Source organism: Hyperoodon ampullatus (assembly GCF_949752795.1).
Source record: "Hyperoodon ampullatus genome assembly, chromosome: 11".
Classification (NCBI taxonomy): Eukaryota; Metazoa; Chordata; class Mammalia; order Artiodactyla; family Ziphiidae; genus Hyperoodon; species Hyperoodon ampullatus.
The window spans coordinates 74,343,799-74,360,101 of record NC_136924.1 but is presented as its reverse complement, the minus strand read 5'-3'; the positions used below and the strand labels follow the sequence as shown (position 1 = coordinate 74,360,101).

Genomic DNA, 16,303 nt, shown 5'->3' with positions numbered 1-16,303 from the left:
ATAGTGAATATTCAAAACTCTCAGAAAAGTTGTCATTTATTTTACCTGTCATAATCGCCATTACATAAAGCTCTGACTGAGATCTTGAATGCTTGCCAGATAGGATTCAGAGTGTTTTTGACAACTTCTGTTTTATGACAAATTGTAAAACTGTAAAAAAAAAGTTTTCAGTTATTTTCATGATTCAGTTATAATATATTGTTTTAGTAGTCATTCTTCTGTTTTTTTTTTGTGCAGAATACATGTTACCAGTCCCTCTGTTGCTGCTATACCAGTCAATAAAAAGAGATTTGCAGTTTTAAAACTTTAAAGATTAGCTTATAACATAAAGCAATGAGATTTTGCAATGAGTTTACTAAAAATGATCTTCAAATTCAATAAATCCTAAAGCTGCATTGTAAATACTCTCTATAAAAATTGTGGTGACAAATTGATAGAGTGAAAAGTATCCATGGGTCACTAAGAATATGAAGGTCATCAGTAACCCTGAGAAGGGCAGTTTTGCTGGAGTGCTGGGGACAAAAATCTGGTTAGAATGTGTTTAAGAAAGAGAAGAGAAACTGAGGCAGAGTGTATAAACAACACTTTTGAGCAGTTTAGCTGTAAAAAGAAAAAGAGAAATTGGGGATAGCTTAAAGGGGAAAGATTATTCAAATGAAAGGTTTGTTTTTTGTTACTTTTTAAATTTTTTCAAGATGAAAGAAATAACAGCAAGGTTGTATGCTAAAGGAAAAAGTACATTAGAGAGAAAGCAATCTGTGATGCATGAAAGAAAGGGGATAAAAGATAGAGCAATGTCCTGAATTAGATGGAAGTGGATGGGATAGAGGGAATCAATGGAGGGGTTGGCCTTGAGAGCACAGATAGTGACTTTGCAGAGCATTCAGGAAGGTCGAGCGCAGGGGTAGATGCTGTGATGGGATCTTGAGGAAGTCCTCCAATTGCTTCCATTTTCTTATTAAATAGAAAGCAAGATAACTAGCATAGAAGGAAGAGGGCAAAAGTGCTAAAGTGTCTGGGAGGGAGGGAACACTGATGGATTAAGGAAAGGGAGTAAGATTCCTGGGGAGGGTTAAGGGCCTATTTAAGATTAACATAATAAATTTATAGTGAGACCACTCAGTATGTGATTCTTTCTTTCTTTAAACTGTTGACTCTATATAACTAAAGAATCCCTAGAGGGGAGAAAGATAGCAATTCAAGAATATAAAATAAGGGGTAGAATACATGGAGCCTTAAACTAGGTTTTCTGATTCAAATTCCAGTATTGTTTCCACCAAATCATTCAATCTCCAGACATCAATCAGGTCCTGGAAATGTTCTTGCCTAAATGCAAATATATGCAGCAGTTACTGAGCTATAAAAAGTTTTAATAATCTTGCTTAGAACAATACCTAAACTCAGCCTTCACTAAAACCTTAGTCACGAAGTGTTCTAAATTCAAGGGATCCCTCTAAATAGTCATTAACATGAGACTATTACATAACTACCATAGTGAATATATTGTAACTAAACCTCACAAGGAAATAATCTCATGTTGAAAGGGCCTTGAGTCAATTTACCCCTTCTCAGGCAAGAAAAGGTCTCTCTGCATTAAGAGATCAAATAGAAACATACTGTAAATGGATCATGTATTCAATTTAATATTTATGGCATTAGTGCCATACTCTTCCTGGTAGTGTCCTCACCTATCTAAAGAAAATCATGTTACTAAATTGACAGAGCTCAAGAGAATATGTGTGTATATAATGTGGTCGAATGCTCTCAAAGTTGAGACACCAAAAGCACTGTAGGAATAACTGGGGCAAAAGACATTAAAAGAAAGATAGAGGATAGAAGACTCTAAAAGGTGAATCAACAGCCAACATTGTCTTCAATGGTAAAAAACTGAAACCATTTCCACTAAGATCAGGAACAAGACAAAGTTGCCCACTCTTACCACTATTATCCACCATAGTTTTGGAAGTTTTAGCCACAGCAATCAGAGAAGAAAAAGAAATAAAAGGAAGCCAAATCGGAAAATAATAACTAAAACTGTCAATGTTTGCAGATGACATGATACTATACATAGAGAATCCTAAGGATGCTACAAGAAAATTATGAGAGCTAATCAATGAATTTGGTAAAGTAGAAGGATACAAAATTAATGCACAGAAATCGCTGGCATTCCTAAACACTAATGATGAAAAATTTGAAAGTGAAATTAAGAAAACACCCCCATTTACCATTACAACAAAAAGAATAAAATATCTAGGAATAAACCTACCTAAGGAGACAAAAGACCTGTATGCAGAAAATTATAAAACAATGATGAAAGAAATTAAAGATGATACAAATAGATGGAGAGATATACCATGTTCTTGGCTTGGAAGTATCAACATTTTGAAAATGATTCTATTACCCAAAGCAATCTACAGATTCAATGCAATCCCTATCAAACCACCACTGGCATTTTTCACAGAACTAGAACAAAAAATTTCACAATTTGTATGGAAACACAAAAGACCCCGAATATCAAAAGCAATCTTGAGAAAGAAAAATGGAGCTGGAGGAATCAGGCTCCCTCACCTCAGACTATACTACAAAGCTACAGTAATCAAGACAGTATGGTACTGGCACAAAAACAGAAATATAGATAAATGGAACAGGATAGAAAGCCCAGAGATAAACCCACACACATATGGTCACCTTATCTTTGATAAAGGAGGCAAGAATATACAGTGGAGAAAAGACAGCCTCTTCAATAAGTGGTGCTGGGAAAACTGGACAGGTAGATGTAAAAGTATGAAATTAGAACATGCCCTAACACCATACAAAAAATAACCTCAAAATGGATTAAATATCTAAATGTAAGGCCAGACACTATCAAACTCTTAGAGGAAAACATAGGCAGAACACTCTATGACAGAAATCACAGCAAGATCCTTTTTGAACTACCTCCTAGAGAAATGGAAATAAAAACAAATGGGACCTAATGAAACTTAAAAGCTTTTGCAAAGCAAAGGAAACCATAAACAAGACCAAAAGACAACCCTCAGAATGGGAGAAAATATTTGCCAATGAAGCAACTGACAAAAGATTAATCTCCAAAATTTATAAGCAGCTCATGCAGCTCAATAACAACAACAAAAAACAAACAACCCAATCCAAAAATGGGCAGAAAACCTAAATAGACATTTTTCCAAAGAAGATACACAGATTGTCAACAAACACATGAAAGAATGCTCAACATCATTAATCATTAGAGAAATGCAAATCAAAACTACAATGAGATATCATCTCACACCAGTCAGAATGGCCATCATCAAAAAATCTACAAACAATAAATGCTGGAGAGGGTGTGGAGAAAATGGAACACTCTTGCACTGTTGGTGGGAATGTGAATTGATACAGCCACTATGGAGAACAGTATGGAGTTTCCTTAAAAAACTACAAATAGAACTACCATATGACCCAGCAATCACACTACTGGACATATACCTTGAGAAAACCGTAATTCAAAAGAGTCATGTACCAAAATGTTCATTGCAGTTCTATTTACAGTAGCCAGGACATGGAATCAACCTAAGTGTCCATCAACAGATGAGTGGATAAAGAAGACGTGGCACATATATACAATGGAATATTACTCAGCCATGAAAAGAAATGAAATTGACTTCTTTGTAGTGATGTGGATGGACCTAGAGTCTGTCATACAGAGTGAAGTATGTCAGAAAGAGAAAAATGAATACCATATGCTAACACATCTATATGGAATCTAAGGGGAAAAAAAAAAGGTCATGAAGAACCTAGGGGTAAGATGGGAATAAAGACACAGACCTACTAGAGAATGGACTTGAGGATATGGGGAGGGGGAAGGGTAAGCTGTGAGAAAGTGAGAGAGTGGCACGGACATATATACACTAGCAAACGTAAAATAGATAGCTAGTGGGAAGCAGCCGCATAGCACAGGGAGATCAGCTTGGTGTTTTGTGACCGCCTAGAGGGGGATAGGGATGGTGGGAGGGAGGGAGATGCAAGAGGGAAGAGATATGGGAACATATGTATATGTATAACTGATTCATTTTGTTATAAAGCAGAAACTAACACACCATTGTAATGCAATTATACTCCAATAAAGATGTTAAAAAATAAAATAAAAAAATAAAAGGTTAATCAAAATATCTAAAGCAGAGGGAAGAAAATTAAAGGAGATAAGGGAGAAGTAGGCAGGAGAAAAACAGAGTGAATCAAATGAGAAAAAGCAGAAGTACACAAAAATGTTTAAGAAAAATTCATAGGGACAAAAGTATGTATATATTTTTCATAAACAGGCATCTGCTTATCTTCATAACTCTACATATTCTTAAAGATTTACAAAGGGACTTTCTCTTCTCTTATATCATATTCTAATATATACCAATCTTTGGTAGGGTGATAGATACAGATACCTAGCTATATAGGTATCTAGATAGGTAGGTAGAAGATAGATAAATGATAGATGGGTGATAGATAGATAGTAGATTAAATCAATAGACAGAGAGCTAGATGGAGATAAAGCAAGCAATGAACCATCTTCAAACGAACATGCTCAATAATCTACTGACTTCTAGGCCTTTTTGCTTACAGTTAAATCAAAATTTCTGTCATATTCCTAGTATTATCAGTCACAGTAATTAAATACTTTGAAACTTCTTCTCTTAATAAAGTGACTCACCTTCTTAGTGAGCTACTTGTGAGGTAGTCATCTGTCTTCTATTAATCATTCTCATTTGTAAAGCATTAGATGTGATATAGACAGCAAAATCTCTCTAGTAATTTCAGCACTAGTGTAATTAGTGAAAATTCTAACAGGAGTCTGAGGTAGGTCTTTCTACTATTCAGGAGTATTGCTATATAAATATAAATGTGTATGTATATATGTATTACACATAGTATTAGAAGAAAAATATTTTTATTAAATAACCTGTGTTAAAATACTTTACATGAAGCCAATTACCAAAAAACAGTTATTCCAAAGGAAAATTATTACCTAATTATGAATACAGGTCAAATTACTAAATAATATGAAAGCAAGAAAATAAGAATTTATAATCATATATTATAATGGATTTCCATTAATGTTTACAGTAGAAATTAAGTTTTACTCTTTCTTATAATATGAGTCTCAAACACTAGGCAACAAGCAATTTTTGAAGTAGCTCCGTGTTCAAATACATGTTAAAAATGAAGATAAAGTCTTTGCAGTTACAAAGACACACATAAAAAGTGAGGAGTAAAAGCATTTTTATTCATCCAAAACTCATCAGAACAAAACATATGTATATTAATACATTAATACATATGCCCTAATATATATATTTGGATCTGGGTGGTGAACTATTTTCTGTGTGTATATGCAAGTGGAAAGTTTTCTGAAATGAGATTCACAAAATTTTAGCAATAGTTATTTTTTAAATGATTTGAGATTTTTGGATTTGTTGCACTCAATATTTATATTTTATTTAATCAATAAGTTAATACCATTTTATAAGCATAATAAATTTTGTAATATATCTCTTACCAGTAGCATTAAATGTATGACAGACTGAAATTCTATAATTATACAACAAATATTTCTAAGAAAACTAGTAAGAATAAAATAGAAAATTCAGGAAATAAGTCATTCAAACAGGAGGAAACATAAGAACATTTTAATTCAAGAAAATTTGAACAATTCTTTAGTTTTTTTCCTAACTGTGAAATGACTGGAAAATATGATTATTTATCCACTGTGCAATATTTTTCACATGGGTAAATTAGTGTTCAGATACAAATGCTACTCTAACATTTTTACCACCAAAATAGAAAAGAAGCATGCAAAATCCGATATGATACCATAACAAAAATAACCAACAGTTGCCGAGTAGCTGCATCAGCAAAAATCATACACTATGTAAAGCTTCATTTTATATTGCTCAGTATAATCATTTTAAATAGCAAATTTTCTATTTTTATGTACCATTTTATACTTATTACATAGCATTAACATGTTGTATAATTTCATTTATAAGTGAAGCAGGTTACATTTTTTTTACATTCTATTCTGCTCGTTTTAATCTCCAAATGACATTTTCTCTTTAGCTAATATTTTATTATGCACAGTTAAGGAAAACAGAAGAGGAAACATTATACCATAAGATAATAATAATAATAATAACAGCTAACATAATTCTTATGTTAGGGAAGCTTCTAGATGATTTTTGTGTAGTAACTCATTTGATACTCTCAACAGCCCTGGGAGATAACTATGATCAGAGCCCATTTTACAGATGAGGAAACTGAGTTTAAAAACTTGCCTATGGTCCCATAGCTATTAAGTAGCAGGGTCATGGCTTACACCTAGGCAGCAGGACCTTATTTAGATCATAAATTTAACCATTAAACTTTTTCATTACTACTGACAATACAATAAGAATCATAGAAGATAACAATAAAATGTATTTCATGGTAGAGTCATATGTATTAAATTATACTCTGTACAATGGAATATTACTCAGCCAAAAAAAGAGAATGAAAACTTTGCCATTTGCAATAACATGGATGGACTTAGAGGATACAATGCTAAGTGAAATAAGCCAGACAGAGAAAGACATATACTGTATGATATTACTTATATGTGGAATCTAAAAAATACAACAAACTAGTGAATATAACAAAAAAGAAGCAGACTCATGGATATAGAGAACAAACTAGTGGTTACCAGTGATGAAAGGGGAGAGAGGAGGAGCAATGTTGGGGTAGGGGAATAAGAGGTACGAACTATTTTGTATAAAATAAGCTACAAGGATATAGTACAATACAGGGAATATAGCCAATATTGTAATATAATTATAAATGAAGTGCAATCTTTAAAAATTGTAAATAACTATATTGTACACCTGTAACATATAATATTGTATATCAACTATACTTCAATAAAAAATTAAAATAAATTATAACTCTATAATACATTTTCAAATCACAAAGAAACCAGTCTAACTGTAACTGGTAAAATATTCAAATTACTAGAGGGTAATGAAAAATTTTCCTGAATGTTAGATATCATTGAAAAAACGCTGTAGTATAAAAAGCAACCCCTAAACTCCATATTCTTCTCCAAGAAATTGGCTTAAGGGTTCAATTCTATAACAAAATACTTTAGTTTCATAATTTTAGATTTCTACAAACATGTAAATCTTCCATTCTATTAAGGCAATAATATAAATTTAGGAAAAGTAAAGAGGAAATGTTTCTATGAAGCTGAAAATCATTCATTATAAATATCAAACAAAACATATAAAATGCCTAAAAAGTTACATTTTATTATTGAGAATAAAAAATCAAATCAATTTTTTGAATATCAAAATATTTTACTGTTTATCAATTTAATATGAATATCTGAGAAAAAGTGATAATTTAACATCATACTTATAATAGCCTTAAAATTCATAAAATATAAATCTACCTGCCATCTTCATTACTTCGATAAAATACAAGAAAAGGATCTGATTTTCCAAAGAAGTCCTTCTTGTCCAATTTGTTCGCACAAAATTGCATCAGAACAGCATCCTACAAACAAAATTAATAGAACAGCTTAAAACCTGGGTGAAGGAGAGGGAGAAGATGCTGGAAGAGTAAGACGTGGAGATCACCTTCCTCCCAACAGATACATCAGAAATACATCTACATGTGGAACAACTCCTACAGAACACCCAGTGAATGCTGGCAGAAGACCTCAGACCTCCCAAAAGGCAAGAAACTCCCCACGTACCTGGGTAGCAAAAGAGAAAAGAATAAACAGAGACAAAACAGTAGGGATGGGACTTGCACCAGTGGAAGGGAGCTGTGAAGGAGGAAAGGTTTCCACACACTAGGAAGCCCCTTCATGTGCGGAGACTGTGGGTGGCAGAGGGGGGAAGCTTTGGAGCCATGGAGGAGAGCACAGCAACAGGGGTGTGGAGGGAAAAGCAGAGAGATTGCCGCACAGAGGATCATTGCCGACCAGAATTCACCAGCCCGAGAGGCTTGACTGCTCACTACTGGGGTGGGCAGGGCCTGGGAGCTGAGGGTCCAGCTTCGGACAGATAGCAGGGAGAGGACTGGCTGTGGGAACACAGCCTGAAGGGGTTAGTGCACCACGGCTATCCAGAGGGAGTCCGGGAAAAAGTCTGGACCTGCCAAAGAGGCAAGAGACTTTTTCTTCCCTCTTTGATTCCTGGTGCATGAGGAGAGGTGATTAAGAGTGCTGCTTAAAGGAGCTCCAGAGACAGGCGTGAGCCGTGGCTAACACTGCAGACCCCAGAGACAGGCATGAGATGCTAAGGCCAATACTGCCACCACCAAGAAGCCTGTGTGCAAGCACAGGTCACTATCCACACCTCCTCTCTCAGGAACCTGTGCAGCCCGCTACTGCCAGGGTCCAGTGATCCAGGGAAAACTTCCCCAGGAGAACACACGCCTGCCTCAGGCTGGTGCAACGTCCCACTGGCCTCTGCTGCCGCAGGCTTGCCCCGCACTCTGTGCCCCTCCCTAACCCTGGCCTGAGTGAGAAAGAGACCCGAATCGCTGCCCTTTTAACCCCGTCCTGTGTGAGTGAAGAACAGACGCTGTCCAGTGACCTAAACGCTGAGGCAGGGCCAAATCAAAAGCTGAAACCTGGGAGCTGTGCGAACAAAGAAGAGAAAGGGAAATTTCTCCCAGCAGCCTCAGGAGCAGTGGATTAAATCTCCACAACCAACTTGATGTACCCTGCATCTGTGGAACAACTGAATAGACAACGAGTCATCCCAAATTGAGGAGTTGGACTTTGGGACCAAGATATATTACTTTTTCCCTTTTTCCCCTTTTTGTGAGTGTGTATGTGTATGCTTCTGTGTGAGATTTTGTCTGTACAGTTTTGCTTTCACCATTTGTCCTAGGGTTCTGTCCATCCATTTTTGTTGTTGTTGTTGTTTTGTTCTTTTTGTTTTTATTTAAAAACCTTATTTTCTTAATAATTATTTTTTATTTTAATAACTTTTATTTTATCTTACTTTTTAAAATTTTATCCTCTTTTGTACTTTCTACTTTTTATCCCTTTAATTCTGAGCCATGTGGATGAAAGGATCTTGGTGCTGCACCCAGGAGTCAGTGCTGTGCCTCTGAGGAAGAGGAGCCAACTTTAGGACACTGGCCCACAAGAGATTTCTCAGCTCCACGTAATATCAAACAGCAAAAATCTCCCAGAGATCTCCATCTCAACACCAGCACCCAACTTCACTCAAAAGCCAGCAAGCTACAGTGCTGGACACCGTATGCCAAACAACTAGCAAGACAGGAACACAATGCCACCCATTAGCAGACAGGCTGCCTGAAATCATAATAAGGCCACAGACACCACAAAACACATGAGCAGACGTGCACCGGTCCAACACAAAGACAGCATCCAGCCTCATCCACCAGAACACAGGCACTAGGCCCCTCCACCAGGAAGCCTAAACAATGCACAGAACCAACTTTAGCCACTGGGGACAAACACCAAAAACAACGGGAACTACGGACCTGCACCCTGCAAACAGGAGACCCCAAACACAGTAAGATAAGCAAAATGAGAAGACAGAAAAACACACAGCAGATAAAGGAGTAACATAAAAACCCACCAAACCTAACAAATGAAGAGAAAATAGGCAGTATACCTGAAAAAGAATTCAGAATAATGATAGTAAAGATGATCCAAAATCTTGGAAATAGAATGGAGCAAAGACAAGAAACATTTAACAAGGACCTAGAAGAACTAAAAAGGAAACAAGCAACGATGGACAACACAATAAATGAAATTAAAAATATTCTAGAAGGGATCAAAAGCAGAATAACTGAGGCAGAAGAACGGATAAGAGACCTCGAAGATAAAATAGTGGAATAACTACTGCAGAGCAGAATAAAGAAAAAAGAATGAAAAGAACTGAGGACAGTCCCAGAGACCTCTGGGACAACATTAAATGCACCAACATTTGAATTATAAGGGTTCCACAAGAAGAAGAGAAAAAGAAAGGGACTCAGAAAATATTTGAAGATGTTATAGTTGAAAACTTCCCTAATATGGGAAAGGAAATACTTAATCAAGTCCAGGAAGCACAGAGAGTCCCATACAGGAAAATCCAAGGAGAAACACACAAAGACACATATTAAGCAAACTGTCAAAAATTAAATACAAAGAAAACATATTAATATCAGCAAGGGAAAGAAAAACAAATAACACACAAGGGAATCCCCATAAGGTTAACAGCTGATCTTTACCAGAAACTCTGAAAGCCAGAAGGGAGTGGCAGAACATATTTAAAGAGATGAAGGAGAAAAACCTACAACCAAGATTACTCTACCCAGCAAGGATCTCATTCAGATTTGATGGAGAAATTAAAAGCTTTACAGACAAGCAAAAGCTGAGAAAGTTCAGCACCACCAAAACAGCTTTACAACAAATGCTAAAGGAACTTCTCTAGGCAGGAAACACAAAAGAAGGAAAAGACCTACAATAACAAACCCAAAACAATTAACAAAATGGGAATAGGAACATACATATCGATAATTACCTTAAATGTAAATGGACTAAATGCTTTCACCAAAAGACAGACTGGCTGAATGGATACAAAAACAAGACCCATATATATGCTGTCTACAAGAGACCCACTTTAGACCTAGGGACACATACAGACTGAAAGTGAGGGGATGGAAAAATATATTCCATGCAAATGGAAATCAGAAGAAAGCTGGGGAGCTTCCCTGGTGGAGCAGTGTTTGAGAGTCTGCCTGATGATGCAGGGGACATGGGTTCATGCCCCTGTCCAGGAAGATCCCACATGCCACGGAGTGGCTGCAACCGTGAACCATGGCCACTGAGCCTGCATGTGCAGAGCCTGTGCTCTGCAACAGGAGAGGCCAAAAGAGTGAGAGGTCCACGTACTGCAAAAAAAGAAAGAAAGAAAGAAAGAAAGAAAGAAAGCTAGAGTAGCAATTCTCATATCAGACAAAATAGAGTTTAAAATAAACCCTATTACAAGAGACAAAGAAGGACACTATATAATGATCAAGGGATCGATCCAAGAAGAAGATATAACAATTGTAAATATTTATGCACCCAACATAGGAGCATCTCAATATATAAGACAAATGTTAACAGCCATAAAAGGGGAAATCGACAGTAACACAATCATAGTAGGGGATGCTAACACCCAACTTTTACCAATGGACAGGTCATCCAAAGTGAAAATAAATAAGGAAACACAAGCTTTAAATGATACATTAAACAAGATGGACTTAATTGATATTTATAGGACTTTCCATCCAAAAACAACAGAATACACATTTTTCTCAAGTGCTCATGGAACATTCTCCAGGATAGATCATATCTTGGGTCACAAATCAAGCCTTGGTAATCTTAAGAAAATTGAAATCGTATCACGTATCTTTTCCCACCACAAAGCTATGAGACTAGATATCAATTACAGGAAAAGATCTGTAAAAAATACAAACACATGGAAGCTAAACAATACATTACTTAATAAGGAAGTGAGCACTGAAGAAATCAAAGAGGAAATTAAAAAAATACCCAGAAACAAATGACAATGGAGACACAATGGCCGAACTCCTATGTGATGCAGCAAAAGCAGTTCTAAGAGGGAAGTTTATAGCAATACAATCTTACCTTAAGAAATAGGAAACATCTCGAATAAACAACCTTACCTTGCACCTAAAGCAATTAGAGAAAGAAGAACAAAAAAACCCCACAGTTAGGAGAAAGAAAGAAATAATAAAGATCAGATCAGAAATAAATGAAAAAGAAATGAAGGAAATGATAGCAAAGATCAATAAAACTAAAAGCTGGTTCTTTGAGAAGATAAACAAAATTGATAAAACATTAGCCAGACTAATCAGAAAAAAAGGGAGAAGACTCAACTGATTAGAATTGGAAATGAAAAAGGAGAAGTAACAACTGACATTGCAGAAATACAAAAGATCATGAGAGATTACTACAAGCAACTCTATGCCAATAAAATGGACAACCTGGAAGAAATGGACAAATTCTTAGAAATGCACAACCTGCCAAGACTGAACCAGGAAGAAAGAGAAAATATGAATAGACCAATCACAGGCACTGAAATTGAGACTATGATTTACAATCTTCCAACAAACAAAAGCTCAGGACCAGCTGGCTTCACAGGCGAATTCTATAAAACATTTAGAGAAGAACTGACACCTACCCTTCTCAAACTCTTCCAAAATATAGCAGAGGGAGGAACACTCCCAAACTCATTCTACGAGGCCACAATTACCCTGATACCAAAACCAGAAAAAGATGTCACAAAGAAACAAAACTACAGGCCAATATCACTGATGAACATAAATGCAAAAATCCTCAAGAAAATACTAACAAACAGAATCCAACAGCACATTAAAAGGATCATATACCACGATCAAGTGTGGTTTATTCTAGGAATGCAAGGATTCTTCAAGATACGCAAATCACTCAATGTGATACACCATATTAACAAATTGAAGAACAACCATATGATCATCTCAATAGATGCAGAGAAAGCTTTTGACAAAATTCAACACCCATTTATGATAAAACCCTGCAAAAGTAGGCATAGAGGGAAATTTCCTCAACATAATAAAGGCCATATATGACAAACCCACAGCCAACATCGCCCTACATGGTGAAAAACTGAGACCATTTCCACTAAGATCAGGAACAAGACTAGGTTGCCCATTCTCACCTCTCTTATTCAACACAGTTTTGGAAGTTTTAGCCACAGCAATCAGAGAAGAAAAAGAAATAAAAGGAATCCAAATCCAAAAAGAAGTAAAGCTGTCACTGTTTGCAGATATCATGATACCATACATAGAGAATCCCAAAGATGCTACCAGAAAACTACTATAGCTAATCAATGAATTTGGTAAAGTATCAGGATAAAAAAATTAATGCACAGAAGTCTCTGGCATTCCTATACACTAAGGATGAAAAATTTGAAAATGAAATTAAGAAAACACTCCCATTTACCACTGCAACAAAAAGGATAAAACATCTAGGAATAAACCTACCTAAGGAGACAAAAGACCTGTTTGCAGAAAATTATAAGACAATGATGAAAGGAATTAAAGATGATACAAATAGATGGAGAGATATACCATGTTCTTGGATTGGAAGAATCAACATTGTGAAAATGACTCTAGTACCCACAACAATCTACAGATTCAATGCAATCCCTATCAAACTACTACTGGCATTTTTCAGAGATCTAACACAAAAAATTTCACGATTTGTATGGAAACACAAAAGACCCCGAATATCCAGAGCAATCTTGAGAATGAAAAATGGAGCTGGAGGAATCAGGCTCCCTGACTTCAGACTATACTACAAAGCTACATTAATCAAGACAGTATGGTACTGGCACAAAAACAGAAATATAGATCAATGGAACTGGATAGAAAGCCCAGAGATAACTCCATGCACATATGGTTACCTTATCTTTGATAAAGGAAGCAAGCATATACAGTGGAGAAAAGACAGCCTCTTCAATAAGTGGTGCTGGGAAAACTGGACAGGTATATGTAAAGGTATCAGGTTAGAACACTCCCTAGCACCATACACAAAAATAACCTCAAAATGGATTAAATATCTAAATGTAAGGCCAGACACTATCAAACTCTTAGAGGAAAACATAGGCAGAACACTCTATGACAGAAATCACAGCAAGATCCTTTTTGACCCACCTCCTATAGAAATGGAAATAAAAAGAAATGGGACCTAATGAAACTTAAAAGCTTTTGCACAGCAAAGGAAACCATAAACAAGACCAAAAGACAACCCTCAGAATGGGGGAAAATATTTGCAAATGAAGCAACTGACAAAGGATTAATCTCCAAAATTTACAAGCAGCTCAATAACAACAACAAAAAACAAACAACCCAATCCAAAAATGGGCAGAAGACCTAAATAGATATTTCTCTAAGGAAGATATACAGATTGTCAACAAACACATGAAAGAATGCTCAACATCATTAATCATTAGAGAAATGCAAATCAAAACTACAATGAGATATCATCTCACACCAGTCAGAATGGCCATCATCAAAAAATCTAGAAATAAATGATGGATAGGGTGTGGAGAAAAGGGAACAGTCTTGGACTGCTGGTGGGAATGTAAATTGATACAGCCACTATGGAGAACAGTATGGAGTTTCCTTAAAAAACTACAAATAGAACTACCATACGACCCAGGAATTCCACTACTGGGCATATACCCTGAGAAAACCATAATTCAAAAAGAGTCATGTACCAAAATGTTCATTGCAGCTCTATTTACAATAGCCAGGACACGGAAACAACCTAAATGTCCATTACTGGATGAATGGATAAAGAAAATATGGCACATATATACAATGGAATATTGCTCAGACATGAAAAGAAACGAAATTGAGTTCTTTGTAGTGAGGTGGATGCACCTGGAGTCTGTCATACAGAGTGACGTAAGCCAGAAAGAGAAAGACAAATACCGTATGCTAACAGATATATATGGAATCTAAGGGGGAAAAAAAGGTCATGAAGATCCTAGGGGTAAGACAGGAATAAAGACACAGACCTACTAGAGAATGTACTTGAGTATATGGGGAGGGGGAAGGGTAAGCTGTGACAAAGTGAGAGAGTGGTATGGACATATATATATACTACCAAATGTAAAATAGATAGCTAGTGGGAAGCAGTCGCATGGCACAGGGAGATCAGCTCGGTGCTTTGTGACCACCTAGAGGGGTGGGATAGGGAGGGTGGGAGGGAGGGCGATGCAAGAGGCAAGCGATATGGGAACTTATGTATATGTATAACTGATTCACTTTGTTATAAAGCAGAAACTAACACACCATTGTAAAGCAATTATACTCCAATAAAGATGTTAAAAAAAAAAACAAAACACCTGGGTGAAGTATAACTAGAATCTGCAGATCACAATCAAGACTTTATAAGAAAACAAATTTTTCCATTTTAATACAAATGGTCTAATGTGGGAAAATTCCAGACAACATAAAATTGTTTTTAAAGGACTATAAAACTAAAAAATTGACTCCTGGAAGTTTTTGTTCTTGTCACAGAAGTATTACTTATTAAAACCCTTCAACATTTCCTGCCCCAGAAAAGTGCTATTAAACTGGATAATTCTATGTACCCAATATTATAATGCAAGGTCTCTATTTTTATCTTCAGTTATTCAGGTGCACATATTTAGAAAAAAATTTTTTTTTATTTCCTAGGGAAATATTTACTAAGCAATGTATGTACCATGTATTAGATGTTGAGATTCATTAGATGATTAGATGAAGCAAAAGACAGATCCCAACTGACAATACAGTTTGCTATCTGAAGGGGAAAAAAGGTTCCTTTTTAATTATATAAAAGTGTACCACAATTTCTAAATAGCTACATTTCAAAATAACATATTATATAGTGCTTGAAGTAAAGTAAAGCACTTTCATTTTCACCTGTAATTTAAATCACTTACTTGTATGTTAATTATTTTGTCAAACCAATCATTTTTATCAATTTATAGACTCAAGCACTCATATCCTACATGATTTAGCTTAAAGGTAAACAAGATGAGGTATCATGAATCAAGGAAGTTAAACATTATTCAATGATGATAAGCAATATTTAAAGGGTATAAATTATATAGTAATTTAAAACTTAAAATCAGTATTTTAGATTTGTTTGTTTTTTTAACTGAAAGGAGATGTTAACAATTTTTGAAGTGGGTGGAGGGTCAAAGTAATTCACATTAAATCAAGAAGTCACAGTTTAAAATATTACTTGGTGAAAACGTTAATTCACCACTTCATTTTGCAGAGTTCAGAAATACTTATTAAGCACCTTCACATATATTAAAATGCCCTTAGGAGAAAGTGGTTTTCCAAGAACATGGGACAAAGACATTGTTCATTTTTTTAAGTGCAAATTTTTTTATTGTTCTTGCCACAGAAATAAATCACCTCTTTAAGACATTTTTCCAAAGCCCCTAAAACAAAACACAAATTACCATAAAACATTCTGATATACTTAAAATACATAGTAGAATCCTGAAATGTATATATTTCATATAAATGCTGACTAAAACTTCAGAGAGACTAAATATTATTTAAACATGAATTTTCATATGATCACTGGTAAATGTAATACCAAATTGTAGTTTTTCAAATTATATTTCATAAGGCTTGCAAAATGAATAACTGACTCAAGAGAAAATATTTCTTTCAATGCACCAAATGATATAAACTTGGG

At 35.4% G+C, this 16,303-nt stretch overlaps 1 protein-coding gene across 1 annotated transcript in view; it reads right to left on the bottom strand.

Moving 5' to 3' along the window:
• Positions 1-16,303, bottom strand: part of CPNE8 (copine 8) — a gene marked incomplete at both ends in the record, with an annotated part of 219,565 nt that overhangs the window by 141,746 nt on the left and 61,516 nt on the right. Inside the window, 2 exons of the mRNA XM_079714215.1 lie at positions 46-150; positions 7,466-7,569. Of these exons, the coding sequence (XP_079570341.1) occupies positions 46-150; positions 7,466-7,569 (209 nt within the window). The remainder of the gene's footprint in view (positions 1-45; positions 151-7,465; positions 7,570-16,303) is intronic.